A 22,188-nucleotide genomic window follows, 5' to 3' on the forward strand; every position below is an offset into this window, starting at 1 on the left:
CTTGCTCCGGAGAAGCTAAGAGAAGACAAACACCCCAAGAGCAACTAAGAGTGACATTTTTGAGGAACTGCAGCCTAGAGAGGAATGTCCTGGGAGAAAGCCATTTTGAACCCAGAACTTTGGAGCAGATGTCAGCCACGTGCCTTCCCAGCTAACAGGTTTTCCAGACACCATTGGCCATCCTTCAGTGAAGGTACCCAATTGTTGGTGACTTACCTTGGACATTTTATGGCCTTAAGACTGTAACTTCGTAACCAAATAAACCCCCTTTATAAAAGCCAATCCACTTCTGGTGTTTTGCATTCCGGCAGCGTTAGCAAACTAGAACATCCTTCATAGAAGGGAATGAGACAAAGAAACCCCACTGGGAAGGCACTTTGCAATTAGAGACAAATGGATGGAGCCATGGACTTGTGCAGTGAATGGCAGAATGATACTCCAAAAGGCCCAACAGAAACAGCTGCACCTTAGTCAGAACAAGGTACCAGGGATAAGACCAGCACAACACATCTGAGAGCAGTAGATTCTCAGAGGCCTGCTATAGAGATCTGAAGTTGCCTCCTTTTTCTGCTGCCTCTAGGCCATGGCAGCTCCACCTTCACCAAGTTGCCATCTTGAGTCTAAGGGAGTATTCCAGTTATCAGCTGTTGTATAACAAACCACCCCAAATTTAGTGGAATGCAACCACCACCAATTTATTATGCTCATGAATTCTGTGGGGCAAGAATTTGGAAAAGGACAGCTTTTCTCTGCTCAAAACTCTGAGACTTTTAGCTGGGGAAGACTTGGAGGCCATAGGCAACTTGATGGCTAGGAACCATCAAAGATCATCTGGAATTGCTCATCACATGTGTGGAGATTATTATACTGACTGTTGAGTAGGACCTCAGTTGGGGCCTATCAGCAAGAATACCTACATGTGGTCTCTCCATGAGGTCTCTTTGCTTCCTCACAGTAGGGTGGCTGGATTCCAAGAGACAGCAGCCTAAGAGAACCAAGTGGAAGCTGTATCACCTTTTATGACCTAGTACCACTTTCACCTTAGTCATGGGCTCACCCATATTCAGGGGAGGGAACACAGATTCCACCTCTCAATGAGAGGAATGTCAGCATCTCATTTAAGAAGAACATGTAGTCACCCACTAGACTGGCTATTTTTAAAAAAACAAAAACAGAAAATAACAAGAATAACAAGTGTTGGAGAGAATGTGGAGAACTAGGAACCCTTGTGCATTGTTGGTGGGAATGTGAAATGGTACAGCTGCTATGGAAAACAGTTTGGTGGTGTCTCAGGAAGTTAAACACAGAATTACCATATAACCTGGCAAAATGACCTTCCAGGTATATACCACCCTCCCCCCACCCAAAAAAAAAACAAAACTGAAAATAGGGATTTGAACAGATATTTGCACTAATGTTCATAGCAGCATTATTTGCAATGGCCAAAAGGTGGAAGGAACCCAAGTGCCCATCAGCAGATGAATGGATAAACAATACGTGGCATACACATACAATGGGGTATTATTTGGCCATAAAAAGGAATGAGGGCGGGGCAAGATGGCAGACTGGTGAGCTGTATGTTTTAGTTACTCCTCCAGGAAAGTAGGTAAAAAGCCAGGAACTGCGTGGACTGGACACCACAGAGCAATCTGTCTTTGGGCATACTTCATACAACACTCATGAAAACGTGGAACTGCTGAGATCAGCGAAATCTGTAAGTTTTTGCGGCCAGGGGACCCACGCCCCTCCCTGCCAGGCTCAGTCCCAGGGGAGGAGGGGCTGTCAGCTCCAGGAAGGAGAAGGGAGAATTGCAGTGGCTGCTCTTATCGGAAACTCATTCTACTGATTCAAACTCCAACCATAGATAGACTGAGACCAGACACCAGAGACTCTGAGAGCAGCCAGCCCAGCAGAGAGGAGACAGGCATAGAAAAAAAACAACACGAAAAACTCCAAAATAAAAGCAGAGGATTTTTGGAGTTCTGGTGAACACAGAAAGGGGAAGGGCGGAGATCAGGCCTTGAGGCGCATATGCAAATCCCGAAGCAAGGCTGATCTCTCTGCCCTGTGCACCTTTCCTTAATGGCCCTGGTTGCTTTGTCTATTAGCATTTCAATAACCCATTAGATCTCTGAGGAGGGCCGTTTTTTTTTTGTTTTTTTTTTTTAAATCCTTTTTGCTTTTTCTAAAACAATTACTCTAAGAAGCTCAATACAGAAAGCTTCAAAGAATTGAAATTTGGGCACGTCAAGTCAAGAGCAGAACTAAGAGAGCTCTGAGACAAAAGGCAATAATCCAGTGGCTGAGAAAATTCACTAAACAACACAACTTCCCAAGAAAAGGGGGGTGTCCGCTCACAGCCACCATCCTGGTGGACAGGAAACACTCCTGCCCATCGCCAGCCCCATAGCCCAGAGCTGCCCCAGACAACCCAGTGTGACGGAAGTGCTTCAAATAACAGGCACACACCACAAAACTGGGCGTGGACATTAGCCTTCCCTGCAACCTCAGCTGAATGTCCCAGAGCTGGGAAGGGGGAGCAGTGTGAATTAACAGAGCCCCATTCAGCCATCATTTGAGCAGACTGGGAGCCTCCCAACACAGCCCAGCAGCCCAGAACTGCCCTGGGGGGACGGCACTCACATGTGACATAGCACAGTCATCCCTCAACAGAGGACCCGGGGTGCACAGCCTGGAAGAGGGGCCCACTTGCAAGTCTCAGGAGCCATACGCCAATACCAAAGACTTGTGGGTCAGTGGCAGAGACAAACTGTGGCAGGACTGAACTGAAGGATTAGACTATTGCAGTAGCTTTAAAACTCTAGGATCATCAGGGAGATTTGATTGTTAGGGCCACCCCCCCTCCCCGACTGCCCAGAAACACGCCCCACATCCACGGCAGGCAACACCAACTACACACGCAAGCTTGGTACACCAATTGGGCCCCACAAGACTCACTCCCCCACTCACCAAAAAGGCTAAGCAGGGGAGATCTGGCTTGTGGAGAACAGGTGGCTCGTGGACGCCACCTGCTGGTTAGTTAGAGAAAGTGTACTCCACGAAGCTGTAGATCTGATAAATTATAGAGATAAGGACTTCAACTGGTCTACAAACCCTAAAAGAACCCTATCAAGTTCAGCAAATGCCACGAGGCCAAAAACAACAGAAAATTATAAAGCATATGAAAAAACCAGACGATATGGATAACCCAAGCCCAAGCACCCAAATCAAAAGACCAGAAGAGACACACCTAGAGCAGCTACTCAAAGAACTAAAGATGAACAATGAGACCATAGTACGGGATATGAAGGAAATCAAGAAGACCCTAGAAGAGCATAAACAAGACATTGCAAGACTAAATAAAAAAATGGATGATCTTATGGAAATTAAAGAAACTGTTGACCAAATTAAAAAGATTCTGGACACTCATAGTACAAGACTAGAGGAAGTTGAACAACGAATCAGTGACCTGGAAGATGACAGAATGGAAAATGAAAGCATAAAAGAAAGAATGGGGAAAAAAATTGAAAAACTCGAAATGGACCTCAGGGATATGATAGATAATATGAAACGTCCGAATATAAGACTCATTGGTGTCCCAGAAGGGGAAGAAAAGGGTAAAGGTCTAGGAAGAGTATTCAAAGAAATTGTTGGGGAAAACTTCCCAAATCTTCTAAACAACATAAATACACAAATCATAAATGCTCAGCGAACTCCAAATAGAATAAATCCAAAAAAACCCACTCCGAGACATATACTGATCACACTGTCAAACATAGAAGAGAAGGAGCAAGTTCTGAAAGCAGCAAGAGAAAAGCAATTCACCACATACAAAGGAAACAGCATAAGACTAAGTAGTGACTACTCAGCAGCCACCATGGAGGCGAGAAGGCAGTGGCACGATATATTTAAAATTCTGAGTGAGAGGAATTTCCAGCCAAGAATACTTTATCCAGCAAAGCTCTCCTTCAAATTTGAGGGAGAGCTTAAATTTTTCACAGACAAAGAAATGCTGAGAGAATTTGCTAACAAGAGACCTGCCCTGCTGGAGATACTAAAGGGAGCCCTACAGACAGAGAAACAAAGACAGGACAGAGAGACTTGGAGAAAGGTTCAGTACTAAAGAGATTCGGTATGGGTACAATAAAGGATATTAATAGAGAGAGGGAAAAATATGGCAAACATAATCCAAAGGATAAGATGGCCGATTCAAGAAATGCCTTCACGGTTTTAACGTTGAATGTAAATGGATTAAACTCCCCAATTAAAAGATATAGATTCGCAGAATGGATCAAAAAAAATGAACCATCAATATGTTGCATACAAGAGACTCATCTTAGACACAGGGACACAAAGAAACTGAAAGTGAAAGGATGGAAAAAAATATTTCATGCAAGCTACAGCCAAAAGAAAGCAGGTGTAGCAATATTAATCTCAGATAAAATAGACTTCAAATGCAGGGATGTTTTGAGAGACAAAGAAGGCCACTACATACTAATAAAAGGGGCAATTCAGCAAGAAGAAATAACAATCGTAAATGTCTATGCACCCAATCAAGGTGCCACAAAATACATGAGAGAAACACTGGCAAAACTAAAGGAAGCAATTGATGTTTCCACAATAATTGTGGGAGACTTCAACACATCACTCTCTCCTATAGATAGATCAACCAGACAGAAGACCAATAAGGAAATTGAAAACCTAAACAATCTGATAAATGAATTAGATTTAACAGACATCTACAGGACATTACATCCCAAATCACCAGGATACACATACTTTTCTAGTGCTCACGGAACTTTCTCCAGAATAGATCATATGCTGGGACATAAAACAAGCCTCAATAAATTTAAAAAGATTGAAATTATTCAAAGCACATTCTCTGACCACAATGGAATACAATTAGAAGTCAATAACCATCAGAGACTTAGAAAATTCACAAATACCTGGAGGTTAAACAACACACTCCTAAACAATCAGTGGGTTAAAGAAGAAATAGAAAGAGAAATTGCTAAATATATAGAGACGAATGAAAATGAGAACACAACAGTACCAAAACCTATGGGATGCAGCAAAAGCAGTGCTAAGGGGGAAATTTATAGCACTAAACGCATATATTAAAAAGGAAGAAAGAGCCAAAATCAAAGAACTAATGGATCAACTGAAGAAGCTAGAAAATGAACAGCAAACCAATCCTAAACCAAGTAGAAGAAAAGAAATAACAAGGATTAAAGCAGAAATAAATGACATAGAGAACAAAAAAACAATAGAAGGATAAATATCACCAAAAGTTGGTTCTTTGAGAAGATCAACAAGATTGACAAGCCCCTAGCTAGACTGACAAAATCAGAAAGAGAGAAGACCCATATAAACAAAATAATGAATGAAAAAGGTGACATAACTGCAGATCCTGAAGAAATTAAAAAAATTATAAGAGGATATTATGAACAACTGTATGGCAACAAACTGGATAATGTAGAAGAAATGGACAATTTCCTGGAAACATATGAACAACCTAGACTGACCAGAGAAGAAATAGAAGACCTCAACCAACCCATCACAAGCAAAGAGATCCAATCAGTCATCAAAAATCTTCCCACAAATAAATGCCCAGGGCCAGATGGCTTCACAGGGGAATTCTACCAAACTTTCCAGAAAGAACTGATACCAATCTTACTCAAACTCTTTCAAAACATTGAAGAAAATGGAACACTACCTAACTCATTTTATGAAGCTAACATCAATCTAATACCAAAACCAGGCAAAGATGCTACAAAAAAGGAAAACTACCGGCCAATCTCCCTAATGAATATAGATGCAAAAATCCTCAACAAAATACTTGCAAATCGAATCCAAAGACACATTAAAAAAATCATACACCATGACCAAGTGGGGTTCATTCCAGGCATGCAAGGATGGTTCAACATAAGAAAAACAATCAATGTATTACAACACATTAAAAACTCGAAAGGGAAAAATCAATTGATCATCTCAATAGATGCTGAAAAAGCATTTGACAAAATCCAACATCCCTTTTTGATAAAAACACTTCAAAAGGTAGGAATTGAAGGAAACTTCCTCAACATAATAAAGAGCATATATGAAAAACCCACAGCCAGCATAGTACTCAATGGTGAGAGACTGAAAGCCTTCCCTCTAAGATCAGGAACAAGACAAGGATGCCCGCTGTCACCACTGTTATTCAACATTGTGCTGGAAGTGCTAGCCAGGGCAATCCGGCAAGACAAAGAAATAAAAGGCATCCAAATTGGAAAAGAAGAAGTAAAACTGTCATTGTTTGCAGATGATATGATCTTATATCTAGAAAACCCTGAGAAATCAACGATACACCTACTAGAGCTAATAAACAAATTTAGCAAAGTAGCGGGATACAAGATTAATGCACATAAGTCAGTAATGTTTCTATATGCTAGAAATGAACAAACTGAAGAGACACTCAAGAAAAAGATACCATTTTCAATAGCAACTAAAAAAATCAAGTACCTAGGAATAAACTTAACCAAAGATGTAAAAGACCTATACAAAGAAAACTACATAACTCTACTAAAAGAAATAGAAGGGGACCTTAAAAGATGGAAAAATATTCCATGTTCATGGATAGGAAGGCTAAATGTCATTAAGATGTCAATTCTACCCAAACTCATCTACAGATTCAATGCAATCCCAATCAAAATTCCAACAACCTACTTTGCAGACTTGGAAAAGCTAGTTATCAAATTTATTTGGAAAGGGAAGATGCCTCGAATTGCTAAAGACACTCTAAAAAAGAAAAACGAAGTGGGAGGACTTACACTCCCTGACTTTGAAGCCTATTATAAAGCCACAGTTGCCAAAACAGCATGGTACTGGCACAAAGATAGACATATAGATCAATGGAATCGAATTGAGAATTCAGAGATAGACCCTCAGATCTATGGCCGACTGATCTTTGATAAGGCCCCCAAAGTCACCGAACTGAGCCATAATGGTCTTTTCAACAAATGGGGCTGGGAGAGTTGGATATCCATATCCAAAAGAATGAAAGAGGACCCCTACCTCACCCCCTACACAAAAATTAACTCAAAATGGACCAAAGATCTCAATATAAAAGAAAGTACCATAAAACTCCTAGAAGATAATGTAGGAAAACATCTTCAAGACCTTGTATTAGGCGGCCACTTCCTAGACTTTACACCCAAAGCACAAGCAACAAAAGAGAAAATAGATAAATGGGAACTCCTCAAGCTTAGAAGTTTCTGCACCTCAAAGGAATTTCTCAAAAAGGTAAAGAGGCAGCCAACTCAATGGGAAAAAATTTTGGAAACCATGTATCTGACAAAAGACTGATATCTTGCATATACAAAGAAATCCTACAACTCAATGACAATAGTACAGACAGCCCAATTATAAAATGGGCAAAAGATATGAAAAGACAGTTCTCTGAAGAGGAAATACAAATGGCCAAGAAACACATGAAAAAATGTTCAGCTTCACTAGCTATTAGAGAGATGCAAATTAAGACCACAATGAGATACCATCTAACACCGGTTAGAATGGCTGCCATTAAACAAACAGGAAACTACAAATGCTGGAGGGGATGTGGAGAAATTGGAACTCTTATTCATTGTTGGTGGGACTGTATAATGGTTCAGCCACTCTGGAAGTCAGTCTGGCAGTTCCTTAGAAAACTAGATATAGAGCTACCATTCGATCCAGCGATTGCACTTCTCGGTATATACCCGGAAGATCGGAAAGCAGTGACACGAACAGATATCTGCACGCCAATGTTCATAGCAGCATTATTCACAATTGCCAAGAGATGGAAACAACCCAAATGTCCTTCAACAGATGAGTGGATAAATAAAATGTGGTATATACACACGATGGAATACTACGCAGCAGTAAGAAGGAACGATCTGGTGAAACATATGACAACATGGATGAACCTTGAAGACATAATGCTGAGCGAAATAAGCCAGGCACAAAAAGAGAAATATTATATGCTACCACTAATGTGAACTTTGAAAAATGTAAAACAAATGGTTTATAATGTAGAATGTAGGGGAACTAGCAGTAGAGAGCAATTAAGGAAGGGGGAACAATAATCCAAGAAGAACAGATAAGCTATTTAACGTTCTGGGGATGCCCAGAAATGACTATGGTCTGTTAATTTCTGATGGATGTAGTAGGAACAAGTTCACTGAAATGTTGCTTTATTATGTAACTTTCTTGGGGTAAAGTAGGAACATGTTGGAAGTTAAGCAGTTATCTTAGGTTAATTGTCTTTTTCTTACTCCCTTGCTATGGTCTCTTTGAAATGTTCTTTTATTGTATGTTTGTTTTCTTTTTAATTTTTTTTTTCATACAGTTGATTTGAAAAAAGAAGGGAAAGTTAAAAAAAAAAAAAAAAAGAAAAAAGACAAACAAGGAAAAAAAAAAAAAAAAGATGTAGTGCCCCCTTGAGGAGCCTGTGGAGAATGCAGGGGTATTCGCCTACCCCACTTCCATGGTTGCTAACATGACCACAGACATAGGGGACTGGTGGTTTGATGGGTTGAGCCCTCTACCATAAGTTTTACCCTTGGGAAGACGGTTGCTGCAAAGGAGAGGCTAGGCCTCCCTGTATTTGTGCCTAAGAGTCTCCTCCTGAATGCCTCTTTGTTGCTCAGATGTGGCCCTCTCTCTCTGGCTAAGCCAACTTGAAAGGTGAAATCACTGCCCTCCCCCCTACGTGGGATCAGACACCCAGGGAAGTGAATCTCGCTGGCAACGTGGAATATGACTCCCGGGGAGGAATGTAGACCCGGCATCGTGGGATGGAGAACATCTTCTTGACCAAAAGGGGGATGTGAAAGGAAATGAAATAAGCTTCAGTGGCAGAGAGATTCCAAAACGAGCCGAGAGATCACTCTGGTGGGCACTCTTACGCACACTTTAGACAACCTTTTTTAGGTTCTAAAGAATTGGGGTAGCTGGTGGTGGATACCTGAAACTATTAAACTACAACCCAGAACCCATGAATCTCGAAGACAGTTGTATAAAAATGTAGCTTATGAGGGGTGACAGTGGGATTGGGAATGCCATAAGGACCAAACTCCACTTTGTCTAGTTTATGGATGGATGTGTAGAAAAGTAGGGGAAGCAAACAAACAGACAAAGGTACCTAGTGTTCTTTTTTACTTCAATTGCTCTTTTTCACTCTAATTATTATTCTTGTTATTTTTGTGTGTGTGCTAATGAAGGTGTCAGGGATTGATTTAGGTGATGAATGTACAACTATGTAACAGTACTGTAAACAATCGAAAGTACAATTTGTTTTGTATGACTGCGTGGTATGTGAATATATCTCAATAAAATGATGATTAAAAAAAAAAAAAAAAAAAAGTGGACACGTACGCTAATCTTCACTCGTTGCCATTTATAACTGTGAATAACTGGAAATGACACAGCTGTCCTCAGCAGGAGAATTGATACATATATTCTCAGCTATTGTAAAAACAAATTCTATATTGTGGGGCAAATGAATGACTCACAGCATGTGTATAGGAGGGCGAATCTTGGAAGCATAAATTCGAGTGATAAAGGAAGTTGCAGAGGTTGGTGTTCGGTATAATTCTGTTAGTCTAAAGTAAAAAATGTAACAATTTCCCACCCCAATACACCATTGTATGACATGGGTTCAAACTCTGGCTGCATGAAACAGAGTCCAAAGTCAGAGAGACTGGAACAAGAAGGTTTCTCTCTGTAGCAGGGGAGGAGGTGGTCTGGGGCTGGAGAGGCGGCTCTGCTCGGGTATCATCCAGGCATCCAGGCTCCTTCCAGCTGCCTTGTCCATTTGGTCAGTGATTGCTTCCTTCCCACCCAATTCTGTGTTCCAAGCAGCAGGATGAAGGAGGGTGAGGAAGGTGCCAGCCTTTTAAGGAATGACCCAGAAGTTGTTTGTTATTTCTGCTCATGTCTCTGGTCAGAACTTAGTCACATGGCCACTCCTAGCTGCAGGGGAGGCTGGGAAGTGTTTTCTTTATTCTAGGCAGCCCAAGGCTCCGTGAAAACCCTATTGTTTTGGAAGATGAATATTAAGAGATAAATAGCAATTTCCCCCATAATTGTTTAGGGATATATCCAGATGTGGCAAACCTTTGAAGAAAAATGATGAATTGATAAAAATCTGGATAGTGCTTACACAACAGAAGAGCAGACAGAGGGGTGGAATTGGGGTGGGACATCCAGGAAATATCTGTTTTTAAAGCTGAATGGCTCCAAAAGGAGCCGAGAGGTCACTCTGGTGGGCACTCTTATGCACAATTTAGACAACCCTCTTTAGGTTCTAAAGAATTGGGGTAGCTGGTGAATACCTGAAACTATCAAACTACAACCCAGAACCCATGAATCTCGAAGACAATTGTATAAAAATGTAGCTTATGAGGGGTGACAATGGGATTGGGAAAACCATAAGGACCACACTCCACTTTGTCTAGTTTATGGATGGATGAGTAGAAAAATAGGGGAAGGAAACAAACAAACAAACATACAAAGGTACCCAGTGTTCTTTTTTACTTCAATTGCTCTTTTTCACTTTAATTATTATTCTTATTATTTTTGTGTGTGTGCTAATGAAGGTGTCAGGGATTGATTTAGGTGATGAATGTACAACTATGTAATGGTACTGTGAACAATCAAATGTACGATTTGTTTTGTATGACTGCGTGGTATGTGAATATATCTAAATAAAATGAAGATAAAAAAAAGCTGAATGGCAAGTTTGTGGGCATTTATTGTTATGTGTTAAAACACAAATTTGTTACATATCCTATCTTGCATGCATACTACTTCATAAAAATTACATCATCAATAAAAAGCAAGTTACAGAATTATGCATGATTTCTTTTGTATAAAAATAAATGAATTCAGGCATCGATTATTTTGGCTTTGTAGCTAATTACTCTTTATTCTCGGCAAGTTGTCCTCTTCCTCTCATGCCTGGGGTGGGACAGAGCCTTCCCTACTGGCTGGCACTGCCTGGTGCCTATGGAATCAGCCTCTGCCTGAAGACAAAAGATGTTTCATGCACCTGCAAACACAGCTGTACCGGTTTGAATGTATTATGTCCCCCAAAATGCCATTATCTTTGATGTAATTTTGTGTGGGTAGATGTATTAGTGTGGATTAGACTGTAATCCTTTGAGTGTTTCCATGGAGATGCAACCCACCCATCTGTGGGTGATAACTCTGACTGGATAGTTTCCGTAGAAGAGTGGCCCTGCCCATTCAGCATGGGCCTTGATTAGTTTACTAGAGCACTATATAAGCTCAGACAGAAGAAGCAAGCTTGCTACAGTCAAGAAGGACACTTTGAAGAATGCACAGGAACTGAGAGAGGAACATCCTGGGAGAAAGCCATTCTGAAACCAGAACTCCAGAGCAGATGCCAGCCACGTGGCTTCCCAGCTAACAGAGGTTTTCCAGACACCATTGATCATCCTCCAGTGAAGGTACCCAATTGTCGATGCATTGCCTTGGACACTTTATGGCCTTAAGACTGTAACTATGTAACCAAATAACCCCCTTTTTATAAAAGCCAATCCATTTCTGGTATTTGGCATCCCGGCAGCATTATCAAACTGGAACAACAGCCTTGCTGCCACCTAGATCCTGATGAGGGTGGGGGTGGGAGGTGGGGGTGGGGGTGGGAGGTGGTGGTGGTGGTGGTGGTGGTTTGATTCTTATAGCCCTGTTTCACTTTGCTTTACTTGCTTCTTCCTGAGAGGTCCTTCTCAACCTCCTAATCTCCAACCCTTCATTCCACCATGCAGAGGGAGCATGTGCCAGGTCCCAGGGTCCTTCTCTGTCTGTCCCCCTCCCCTACGAGCCCTCCTCACCCTCCATTTCTATCTGAAGAATTTCCACTTGTCTCTTAAGGTCCAGCCTAGAAGTCACCACCTTCTTGAAGCCCTCCTGGATTTCTCTGGTCACATCAGCCTCTACTCTCCTGTCCTCTCACAGAATTTCCTTAGCTTCTCTAACGTTGGCAGGTCAGATTCCCTCCTCCTGCCCCAAATCAGCCTCTTGGTGCCGATTTCCATGCAGCTCTGTCACCTACACCTTGGCATCTCCAGTCATTTTTGCCAACAGGCCGCTAAGGCCCTCTTGCCCAGGGCTGGACCTTGCTCTAGGCGCAGACCCTGAAGTTGGTTGGAGGAGTCACATGAAAGGAGACCCCCGAACTTCATTCCTCCAACACTGCTCTCCTTGGGGCACGGCACCTCCTCTTCTTCCAGTCATTTATTTTTAACTGTCCTGAACCTCTGTTTTAGATGTGTTTGTTTTATACAGCATAGTGTTGGGTTTTGATTTGTTAGTCAGTTTGAAAATCCTTTTAATAGGCGAGGAAAGTGCATTTATATTTGTTGATCTAATCAACATGCTTAACCTCAGATCTGCCTTAACTGTTTTATACTTTTGTATGTTTGTCTTTCAACACATGATTTATTTAATTTTGAAATTCTATATTAAATTCTTCAGATAGAAATGAGGGTGGGGAGGGCTTTTAGGGGAGGGGGACAGACAGAGAAGGACATTGGGACCTGGGACATGCTCCCTCTGCATGGTGGATGAAGGATTAGAGATGAGGCAGTTGGGAAGGACCTCTCAGGAAGATTTATTTAATTAAATTCCTTATCAACACCCCCCCCACTCCCTTTTTCTAAAAACATATCTTCTGGTACTTAAGGTTCCTATTTTTGTTTTAATGGTTACTTTTATCCTAATACTTTTAAACAATACGTAAGAACACCCTGTTTTTGGCTATTGTCTGTATTATGACCAATATTGAAATTATCTAATAACCTCTAATTCCCCTATTTTTCTTCCCTAGCACCTAACTTGAGGCAAAATCCTTTTACTCCTAGTTTATATCTGTATATGACAATCTAAAAGTTGTTTCTACTTCTTACATACTCCCCCTATTCTCTCCTCATTGTTTGATAGTTGTACTATATATACAGGGTGGCTAAGAAATCTGGAAACATGAATACATAATAATGGCTTGTTAACTTTATATTCCAACACCTGACAAAATAACAGTATGTATTTTCAGACTTTATGACTACTCTATATTGTCAAACACATAGCTATTACATCCTATACTGTCCCCACTATAACCATCATTTATTCTTAGTTATGCAATTAAGTGTAAATTTATCTCATCAGTTCTTCTGCTGATGTCTCTTCAGTCGTTTTTTCTCTAGATTACTCAGGAAGACTCATATCAAGTATATTCTTCTTTTGTGGTGTATGGGGGGAGATTAATAGCAGTGTCCACTAGAGGGAGCCTCAGGAAAGAAAACTGGATCAGAAACTTTAATCTAGAGAGCTTTAAAATTACAGCTTTTGTATTTGTAGTCATCCATCTCTTGGGTACTTACTGTATCCTATTAGGAAATCTACAAAAGGTAGGGGATATGGAATAGCTCAAGATCAGGCCAGTTGCTTGGTTGGATAAAATCCTGTTAGTCCAGGAAAAGGAACAAAAGTCAAGTTTCCAGGACAAAACCTGCCACAATGAGGTAGCATGCAGTGGATCTTGCAGCTATTTGGAAGAAACCTTAGAGAGCTGATGGTAGGACTAAACACCTTTAGAAAGTCAAACCGTGTAACAGATGAATGCCCAAAGTTTTATTAAGAGTTACTACTGAGTCTTCTAATTTTAAAAATTACCACAGGAAGGAAAATACATCAAAACTTGAGTTGCTAAATTTTGGTTATTATAAATTAGAAAGCACAAGATAAGGTAGTTTACCTAATGAAAATTTTTGCAGAGAAGTTGCTGTGAATCCATTTAATATCTGGGAAGGACTGTTAGGATGAAAGCAAACAACGTGGAGATCTAATCAATCTAGCAAGTCTTCAAGACATGCCAGAGAACTCTCAAACAAGGCTGGAGGGGTTATAACCTCTAGAGAAGGTAACGTGGCAATATCTATGAAAATGCACATGCCCTTTTACTTCACAATTTCATTTCTATAAATTTATCATGCAAATATATTCACACACATAAAATGACAGATGTAAAAGGTTATTCATTGCAGAATTACTGTAATAGCAAAAGTTTGGAAGCAACCTAAATGTTCAACAGTAGAGAACTGATTGAATTATATCAATGGAATATTATGCAACCATATTTAAAAACTCTTTATGCACTAATATGTAATGATACCCAAAATATATTTTAATTTAAAACAAGTAAGTAGTGAAATCACTGCCCTCCCCCATACGTGGAATCTGACACCCAGGGGAGTGAATCTCCCTGGCAACATGGAATATGACTCCTGGGGAGGAATCTTGACCCAGCATTGTGGGATGGAGAACATCTTCTTGACCAAAAGGGGGATGTGAAAGGAAATGAAATAAGCTTCAGTGGCAGAAAGATCCCAAATGGAGCTGAGAGGTCACTCTGGTGGGCACTCTTACACACAATATAGACAACCCTTCTTAGGTTCTAATGAATTGGAATAGCTAGCAATAAATACCTGAAACTATCAAACTACAACCCAGAACCCATGAATCTTGAAGACGATTGTATAAAAATGTAGCTTATGAGGGGTGAAAATGTGATTGGGAAAGCCATATGGACCACACTCCCCTTTGTCCAGTGTATGGATGGATGAGTAGAAAACGGAGGCAAAAAAAAAGGCACCCAGTGTTCTTGTTTACTTTAATTGTTCTTTTTCACTTTAATTTTTATTCTTATTATTTGTGTGTGTGTGGTAAAGAAAATGTCAAAAATTAATTTTGGTGATGAATGCACAACTATACTGTAAACAACTGAGTGTACACTTTGTTTTGTATGACTGTATGGTATGTGAATATATCTCAATAAAAATGAATTAAAAATAAAACAAGTAGTGTGATATACTATAATTTGTATATAAAGGTAATTGTGGAGGATAAAATATAATTTCAATTTATTATATTTCTCATATAGCTATAAAACCTTTGGAAATCTACGAAAAAAACTGATAACTGGTTATGGGGAAAGCATTACATATTTGGAAAAAAAAAAAGAGAGATTGGGGGAAAATGTGGAAATATTAAACTTCTCCACCTGGGGAATTAATTACATTCTCACAAGCATTGAGGACTACCAATTTAGAAGGCTGAGCTCTCGATCTTGGAGCTTGCCCTTATGAAGTTTGTTACTGCAAAGGATAGACTAAGTCTACTTAAAATTGTGCCTAAGAGTCTCCCCCAGAGAACCTCTTTTGTTGCTCAGATGGGGCCTCTCTAAGCCAACTGTGCTGGTTTATATATGTTATGTCCCCCAGAAAAAGCCATTTTCTTTAATGCAATCTTGTGGGGGCAAATGTATTAGTGTTGATCAGATTGGAATTATTTGAGTGTTTCCATGGAGATGTGACTCAATCAACTGTGGGGGAGACCTTCCACTGGATTATTTCCATGGAGGTATTGCCCCACCCATTCAGGGTAGGTCTTAATTAGATCACTGGAATACTTTAAAAAGTCACACAAGCCCAGATACTGCTGAAGATGAGAGAGTTTGAAGACAGCCATTGAAAGCAGACTTCTTCTCCAGAGAAGCTGAGAAACAGAGATGAAGGAGAGGGGTAAAACACCACCACTACCACCTTTCTTTCTGATCCTGTTCTATTTCCACATTCTAGTACCCTGTGAGACCCAGCTATACTTCCTGCCTTTACACTCTGTTATACTCCTACAACTTTCTAATAAACTCCTCCTTTTATTTTGTTTAAGATAACCTGAATGTGTACTTCCTCTTACTGGGCAGTTTTAAGTCAATATAAATTTATATATATAAACTTATATAAAGTTTATATAAGTTTAATGCTCAAAACTAAGATCATCCCTATTTTACATTTAGGGCACTGAGGCCCAGAAAGATTAACTTGTCCATGGTCACACATTCAGGCAGTGACAGAATTGAAACCCAGGCAATCCGACTCTGGAGCTCATTGTTATAACACAGTCCTGCAGTTGTCCTCACTTAGGGCCAGTTTATACATTACCTTTAACTACATAGCAAACTTGTTCTTCAACAGCAGATGATGTTGATCCAAATAAAAAATTCCCTAATGGTCTAATTTCAGGCATCAGATAATTGAAATGAATAATAAAAAGATCTTAACGTATATTTTGGGGGTGAAGTCTTTAGTGGTCCTTTTATTCCAGCTTTGAAAGAGTTAAATCTGGTCCTGATGAAAGAACATCAGCTCTATCTGAAGTTAATCCATTAATCTGAATAAAGGCTAAAATTCAATAGAATTTTATTAGACGCTTGAAACTGCCTTGTTAACTGTATATATTACAATTTCCTAGTGCCCTTAATTTTTTTTCAAGTGAAATGCAAATTCATTGCATGAAAAAAATTTCACTGCAAGAATTCACACAGGACCAAGCTAGGGTTGCACCCTAGATTTTATATTAAAGAGAGGTAAGTAGCTTAAAATGGCCATCCTTCCCCCCAGAAAAATGGATGAGGATCCAGAAATACACCCAAATATATTAGGGAATATGATGGCATTTCAAATCAGCGGGGAAAATATGGCTTATTCCGTAACTGATGCCAAGACAACTAGTCAGGCATCTGGAGCCTTCTATTCACCAAAATAAATTCCAGCTAGAACAAACATTAAATATACAAACTGAACCACAGATGAATTATATTTTAAATATTGAAATTTTAAAAAAGCCATTCAAAGATAACATAAGATCCAGAAACCTAGAAAGATTAATAAAATTGACAGCATAAATATTAAAAAATGTTTGCATGGCAAAACCAAAAAACCTATAAACAAAATTAAATGGCAAATAAGCTGGAGGGAAATGTTTGCAGCATATGTGACAAAGGGTTAATTTCCTTAATACACAGAGTTCAAGATAAATGAAAATGACCAGCAACACAATAGCAAATGGCAAAATTCTTGAAAGGCCATTTTTTGGGGGGAGGAGGGATTAAAAAGACTTATAAATATATGAAAACATTATTCATACTTAAAGAAATGCAATTTTAAAACATTAATACACCATGCTTTCTCTATAGTTTGAGAGAAAATACAGTGTAATCAGATTACTTGGGATTAAATCCTGGCTCTACTCCTTTTCGTGTATGCCCATATCCTTGGCTGTGGTCACTTGGAGAACCAAGTGAAAAAATATAATAAAACCAATTAGAACTGTGCCTGGCATATAGTAACTGCTCAACTAACATTAGTTCTTAAGATCAGATTGACAAAAGTAGGGAAAACATAGCTAATAAGTAGTATTGGTAAGGGAATGGAGAACTAGGCAGTTTCATACTGTTTGCAGGAGTATAAACTGGTAAACTGACAATATTAACATTTTAAGTGCACAAACTCTTTGACTTTGCAATTCACTTTCAGGAATTTATTCTACTGAGATACTCACATACGTTCATAAAGGTGCATGTATATGTTCATAAAAATGTATGTCTTTGGTATGTGAATATATCTCAATAAAATGAATTAAAAAATATATATATATATATGTCCTTGAACATTTCATTGCAATGATGTCTGTAACAGCAAGAGACTAGACATTACCTAAATGGTTATGCATATGGGACTGGACAAATAAATTACGGTATATCCTAAAATGGATTACTATGTTGTCATGAAAAATATAATCCCTAAAATACTCAAAAAAAGCTTCTTACAACACAATGTGGACAAATTTCCTCCAGTCGTGTTAAAAATTATACATGCATAGACTATTTCTGGAAGAATACACAAGAAACTGGTAACAGGAATTGTCTCTGAGGAGCAAGGCTGAGTGTGAAGTCAAATTTGCTTTTTATTGAATATTCTTCTGTAAAAACTGAAATTCTTTTCCATATACAAGTATATTGATTTTTCAATTAAACAAAAAATAGTTTTTTTAAATAAAAGAATACAATAATCACATACCATTACAGTCCTTTTCAGAAAAGCATAGGGAAGCATGCTAAGAGCATGTTGTAAGAGCAATGATGCTTGCCTAACTATCACTGTGGCTCTAAGGACTACAATGGACACCTTAGATAAGCAGATCCTACATAGCCTATATAATCTTGGTCCTTAAATAACTCCTGTCTCCTCCATCACTCTCTAGAACTACAGGGACTAAGCACACAGGTCCTTTCCAGACCTCACATTATCCAGCCAACTGCCAGAGCCTATATAAAACTGTTTCTACCTTCATCTCTAGAAGTATAGGCGTATTCTTATACTTGGTGTGTTGGTTGGGATGAGGATTCTGGGGCAAGGAGGAGGAGAAAAGGGATCAACAATTAGCCTTTATAATGTTTTCCCAGTTTGCAATTATCTATTTCTTAGTTTTTTCCTTTCATCCTAACATCTTACATATAAACAGACTTTACAAATCACAAAGCACAGTTCCACTTTGTCATTAATTTCCTAACAACCCAGTAACTGGGTATTACATCATTTTAGATGAGTCTCAGAAGGGGTGCCCAGTCCCACAAATACTAGGGTTGTGTCCTTGTACCACCACTTAAGTTTCCAAACTTGGTGCTTTCTACTCTATGGCTCTCTCCTCTTCCCTGTTTTGTCTTCCTACACTAGCTCCTGATTCTACCTCATCACAACAACCACTAAGCTTCTGTGTTCTTAGTCCTGCACTTCTAGAGAGTGACAGAGGAGAAAAGAGTCATTTAAGGACCAAGGACAAGATATGTTTTTCCATCTGGGGACAAATCTGAGTCAGTCTCTTTCTAAACATTATTCCTTTGTTATTCTGACTGAGAAAATGAAGTGGGCCCTATAAACAGGGTCTCTCCTACCAATATTATTAAGTAACTACTCTGCTAACATTGTTCTAGGCAATTGATTCATTTTATCTCACTTATTCTGTAAAGGCAGGCTGTATTTTCTCCACGATATAAATGAATCAACAGAAATTTAGTGAAGGGAAGTCAGTTTAGTGTCATACAGCTATTATGTTCAAGGATAAAGACTCAAACTTTAGGGTCTGGCTCTAAAGTCCGTGATACACTTTCCAATGAACACAGCTCTTGGGTTTCCATGATTTGTTAAAATGTTTAAAAGCCCCAAAGACAATGTGGAATTTCTTAAGCTAGGAAAAAAAAAAAAAGAAGGCCACCATTCAGCTAATTTTCTCACTTTTACTTTCTCCCTCACCTCTCTAAAATGAAAATGAACTTCAGTTTCAGGGAGAAAGGTCGGGGCAGAGTCAGGCAAGGAAGTGAGGAACAGGAGAAAGGAAAGGCAGCCCTGCTGATTGGGAGGTAGTCCTGGAAAGCCTGCCTTCTGATGTTGCCAGGCAACAAGTGTAAACAGCAGAAGTGGCAGGATCATGGCCACTAACTACAGTGCCAATCAGGTAAGTTCTCTTTCTTCATCTCTTCAATGTTTAATTTTGCCTTCCAGATTGTATCTTTGGACTGATCCCTCCCATACGATTCTGATCACTGAATAGTAGTGAGAATGGAGTAAGGACTCATTTCATCTCCTCAGGGTAGTGAGGACTCAGAGACAAGCAAAAGGCATTTCTGAGTTTGTAGGGTCTAGACCAGGGGTCAGCAAGTTTTTTCTGTAAAGGGCCAGAGACTAAATATTTTAGGCTTTGAGGGTCAAGTGGCAAAATCAAGGATACTATGTAGGTACTTACCTAATGAGAGAAAACAAATTTCCATAAAAGTTTTGACAAGCTTCAAAATAGTAACAATTGAGTGCAATATTTTTGTAATGCATGTCTATTAATGAAAATAATGTAATTCTTTTGGGGGGGAGAAAATATTTCACTTAATTTGGTTCAAAGTTAGTATTCCCTTCATCAACTGCAAATGTTCATCTATAACAACTATTCTTAGCTTGTAGGCCATCCAAAAACAGACAGCAGGATGGATTTGGCTCATAGCACATAGTTTACCAAACCTTAGTCTAGACCAGTGCTGTCCAATAAAAAGATAACACTAGCCACATATGCAATTTTTAATTTTCTAGTAGCCACATGGAAGAAAAAAAATTAATTTTTACATTGAATTTAGCTTATTCAAAACATTATTTTAACATATCAATATTTTAAAAGTTATAAATTAGATATCTTATATATTTTTATACTAAGTCTTCAAAATGCAGTGTATATTTTATACTTAGAAAGCACCTCAATTCAGACTATTTCAAGGGTTCATCACATGTGGCTTCTGTCTACTGTACTGGACAGCGCATATCTAGACCAAATCACATCCATTCTACAGCCTTTATAGTTTGCTATAGTTTAAAGCCTAGAATGATTGTCAGGCCTTTGGCTGTCAAATCTAAAACCTGTGCTTTGTCATTATTTCCTGGGCTTGATATTTTTGAGCTTCATAAGGTTCTCATCCTTCTCTCCACAGTATGAAAAAGCTTTCTCACCCAAGTATCTTCAGAACTGGTCTCCTGCCAAGCCAACAAAAGAGGTAGCACAAATTCAATGTACCCACAAGGCCTTTTTCTAGTTTTCATATAATGTTCTTTATAATTCCCTGGCACCTAACTCCTTTTAATCTTCTCTAAATTCCCACATCCCTCTCTCCCCCTTCCTTAATTCAAGCCCCACTTTTTTACTTCATTTTCACAAGCATGTCTTTCTCCCACCTCTACCTCAGAGCATCTCTTCCCATGAAGGCTACACTCAGATTATTGCCAATGATCGTGGCCACCTGTTGCCTTCAGTGCCACGATCCAAGGTGAGAGATCCATCTCCACTATTATCACAAAAAGTAAAGAATTGAGGCATAGAACTGGGATAAGAGAGAGAGGAGAGATTTACAATCTCTCAAGGCTACTATCTGGAAAACTAAAGTCCAGTCCAATTCACATTGTAACATGAGCATCCCCAAACTTCTAGCCAGTTTATCCAACAGGACAGAGTTGTGAACTGATAACTGACCTGTGTGAAAAGAATGTCCTCGGGTGATGATATTTATGCAGTGGGCACTCCTTTGCCAAACTTACCCAAAGGATGTAGAATTTAAGCAGGCAGAGGGAAGGGTATAAAAATTTCAGAGAACCTAAATGAGGCAGGGGAAGAGGGAAGAGGGGGGAGATTATGCTTTCAGTCTTGTTTCATTACATGCATTCCGAAAGGTAAAGGATGGACATAAGACGTAGAGAGGTTCTGCCAATAGGTTAGTTACTGGGAGTGAGAAGCCTTGCTGAAGATCCTTTTCCTTTTAGGCAAATCCTTGGGGTTCCTTCATGGGCACCTGGCAAATGCCTCTGAGGATACCCCCTGCTCGGGTGACCCTGACCTCCCGTACAACTGCTGGTGCTGCCTCGCTCACAAAATGGATACACAAAAGTCCTGATTTACTCAAGGCTTCCAATGGATTGCATCCTGAAATCTTAGGCAAGGTATCTATCTATTCCTCCCATCTAACCCCAAACCCTATGGTCTCAAATTCTATTCAAACTCAAAACTGCCTACTGTTAATACCACCAATACTCCAGAAGAGGACCCTTTAACCAACTCTTATACTCTCTAGTTCCTAATCATCTTCTGAAGCCTAAAGGGACAAGCCAAGCACATCTTATACCCACAGTTGAAAATGATCTAATCTCAAAAGGATGTTAGGTGAATCAAATTTAACTCTTCTTATTTGAAATCTACCTTTGGCCCATAGTATGGGGAGGAAGGGAGTCAGAATTCTGAAATGGATTGAGAATGATCTGGGCCTGACCAGAAATAAGATTATCTCTTCCCTCCACCCGACAGCCCCACAATCCAGACAGTCAGAAGAAACTTGGGAAGAAGTCTGCCACAAGGACTGTACAACAAGCACCAAGTCCAACCTTAATTCCAAACTCCCCAGCCCAAACCCTAAGTTCTCCAGATGAACTCCGAAGTGCACACCCCTCTGCAGGTCACACTCCAGGTCCCCAAAGCCTAGCCAACTCTCCTAAGAGTCCACCTGGAAGCCTGTGTGTGCTGGAAAACTTGGCAAGTCCTGATCTAGCTGAGATCCAGAAATGCAAACCTGGAACTCCAGAAGGGACTAAGGTACCACACTGAGAAAACCTGTCTAGAGATTGTGTGAAGTAAACAAGACCCCTGTCAGGGATGTGGAATGAGGAAATTATAGGGTAGGAGTAAAGGCAAATTCGGAAAATAAACATCATTTGTTGAATCTTT

General features: G+C 39.6%; 1 protein-coding gene across 2 annotated transcripts; it reads left to right on the forward strand.

The window, feature by feature from the left end:
• Positions 1-19,220: 19,220 nt before the first annotated feature.
• Positions 19,221-22,188, forward strand: CFAP126 (cilia and flagella associated protein 126). 2 transcript variants are annotated; one of them, XR_005215181.1, is made up of 6 exons: positions 19,221-19,395; positions 20,411-20,473; positions 20,663-20,743; positions 21,234-21,410; positions 21,542-21,630; positions 21,772-21,912. XR_005215181.1 is itself a non-coding variant. In XM_037825501.1 (5 exons), the coding sequence occupies exons 1-5, from the start codon at positions 19,369-19,371 to the stop codon at positions 22,066-22,068; spliced, it is 645 nt and encodes a 214-aa protein (XP_037681429.1). In that variant the 5' UTR covers positions 19,242-19,368; the 3' UTR covers positions 22,069-22,188. The 2 variants fall into 2 exon arrangements, 1 of the variants encoding a protein (XP_037681429.1); XM_037825501.1 differs by lacking the exon at positions 21,542-21,630 and having other exon boundaries at positions 19,242-19,395; positions 21,772-22,188.

Source organism: Choloepus didactylus, chromosome 2, assembly GCF_015220235.1.
Source record: "Choloepus didactylus isolate mChoDid1 chromosome 2, mChoDid1.pri, whole genome shotgun sequence".
Lineage (NCBI taxonomy): Eukaryota > Metazoa > Chordata > Mammalia > Pilosa > Megalonychidae > Choloepus > Choloepus didactylus.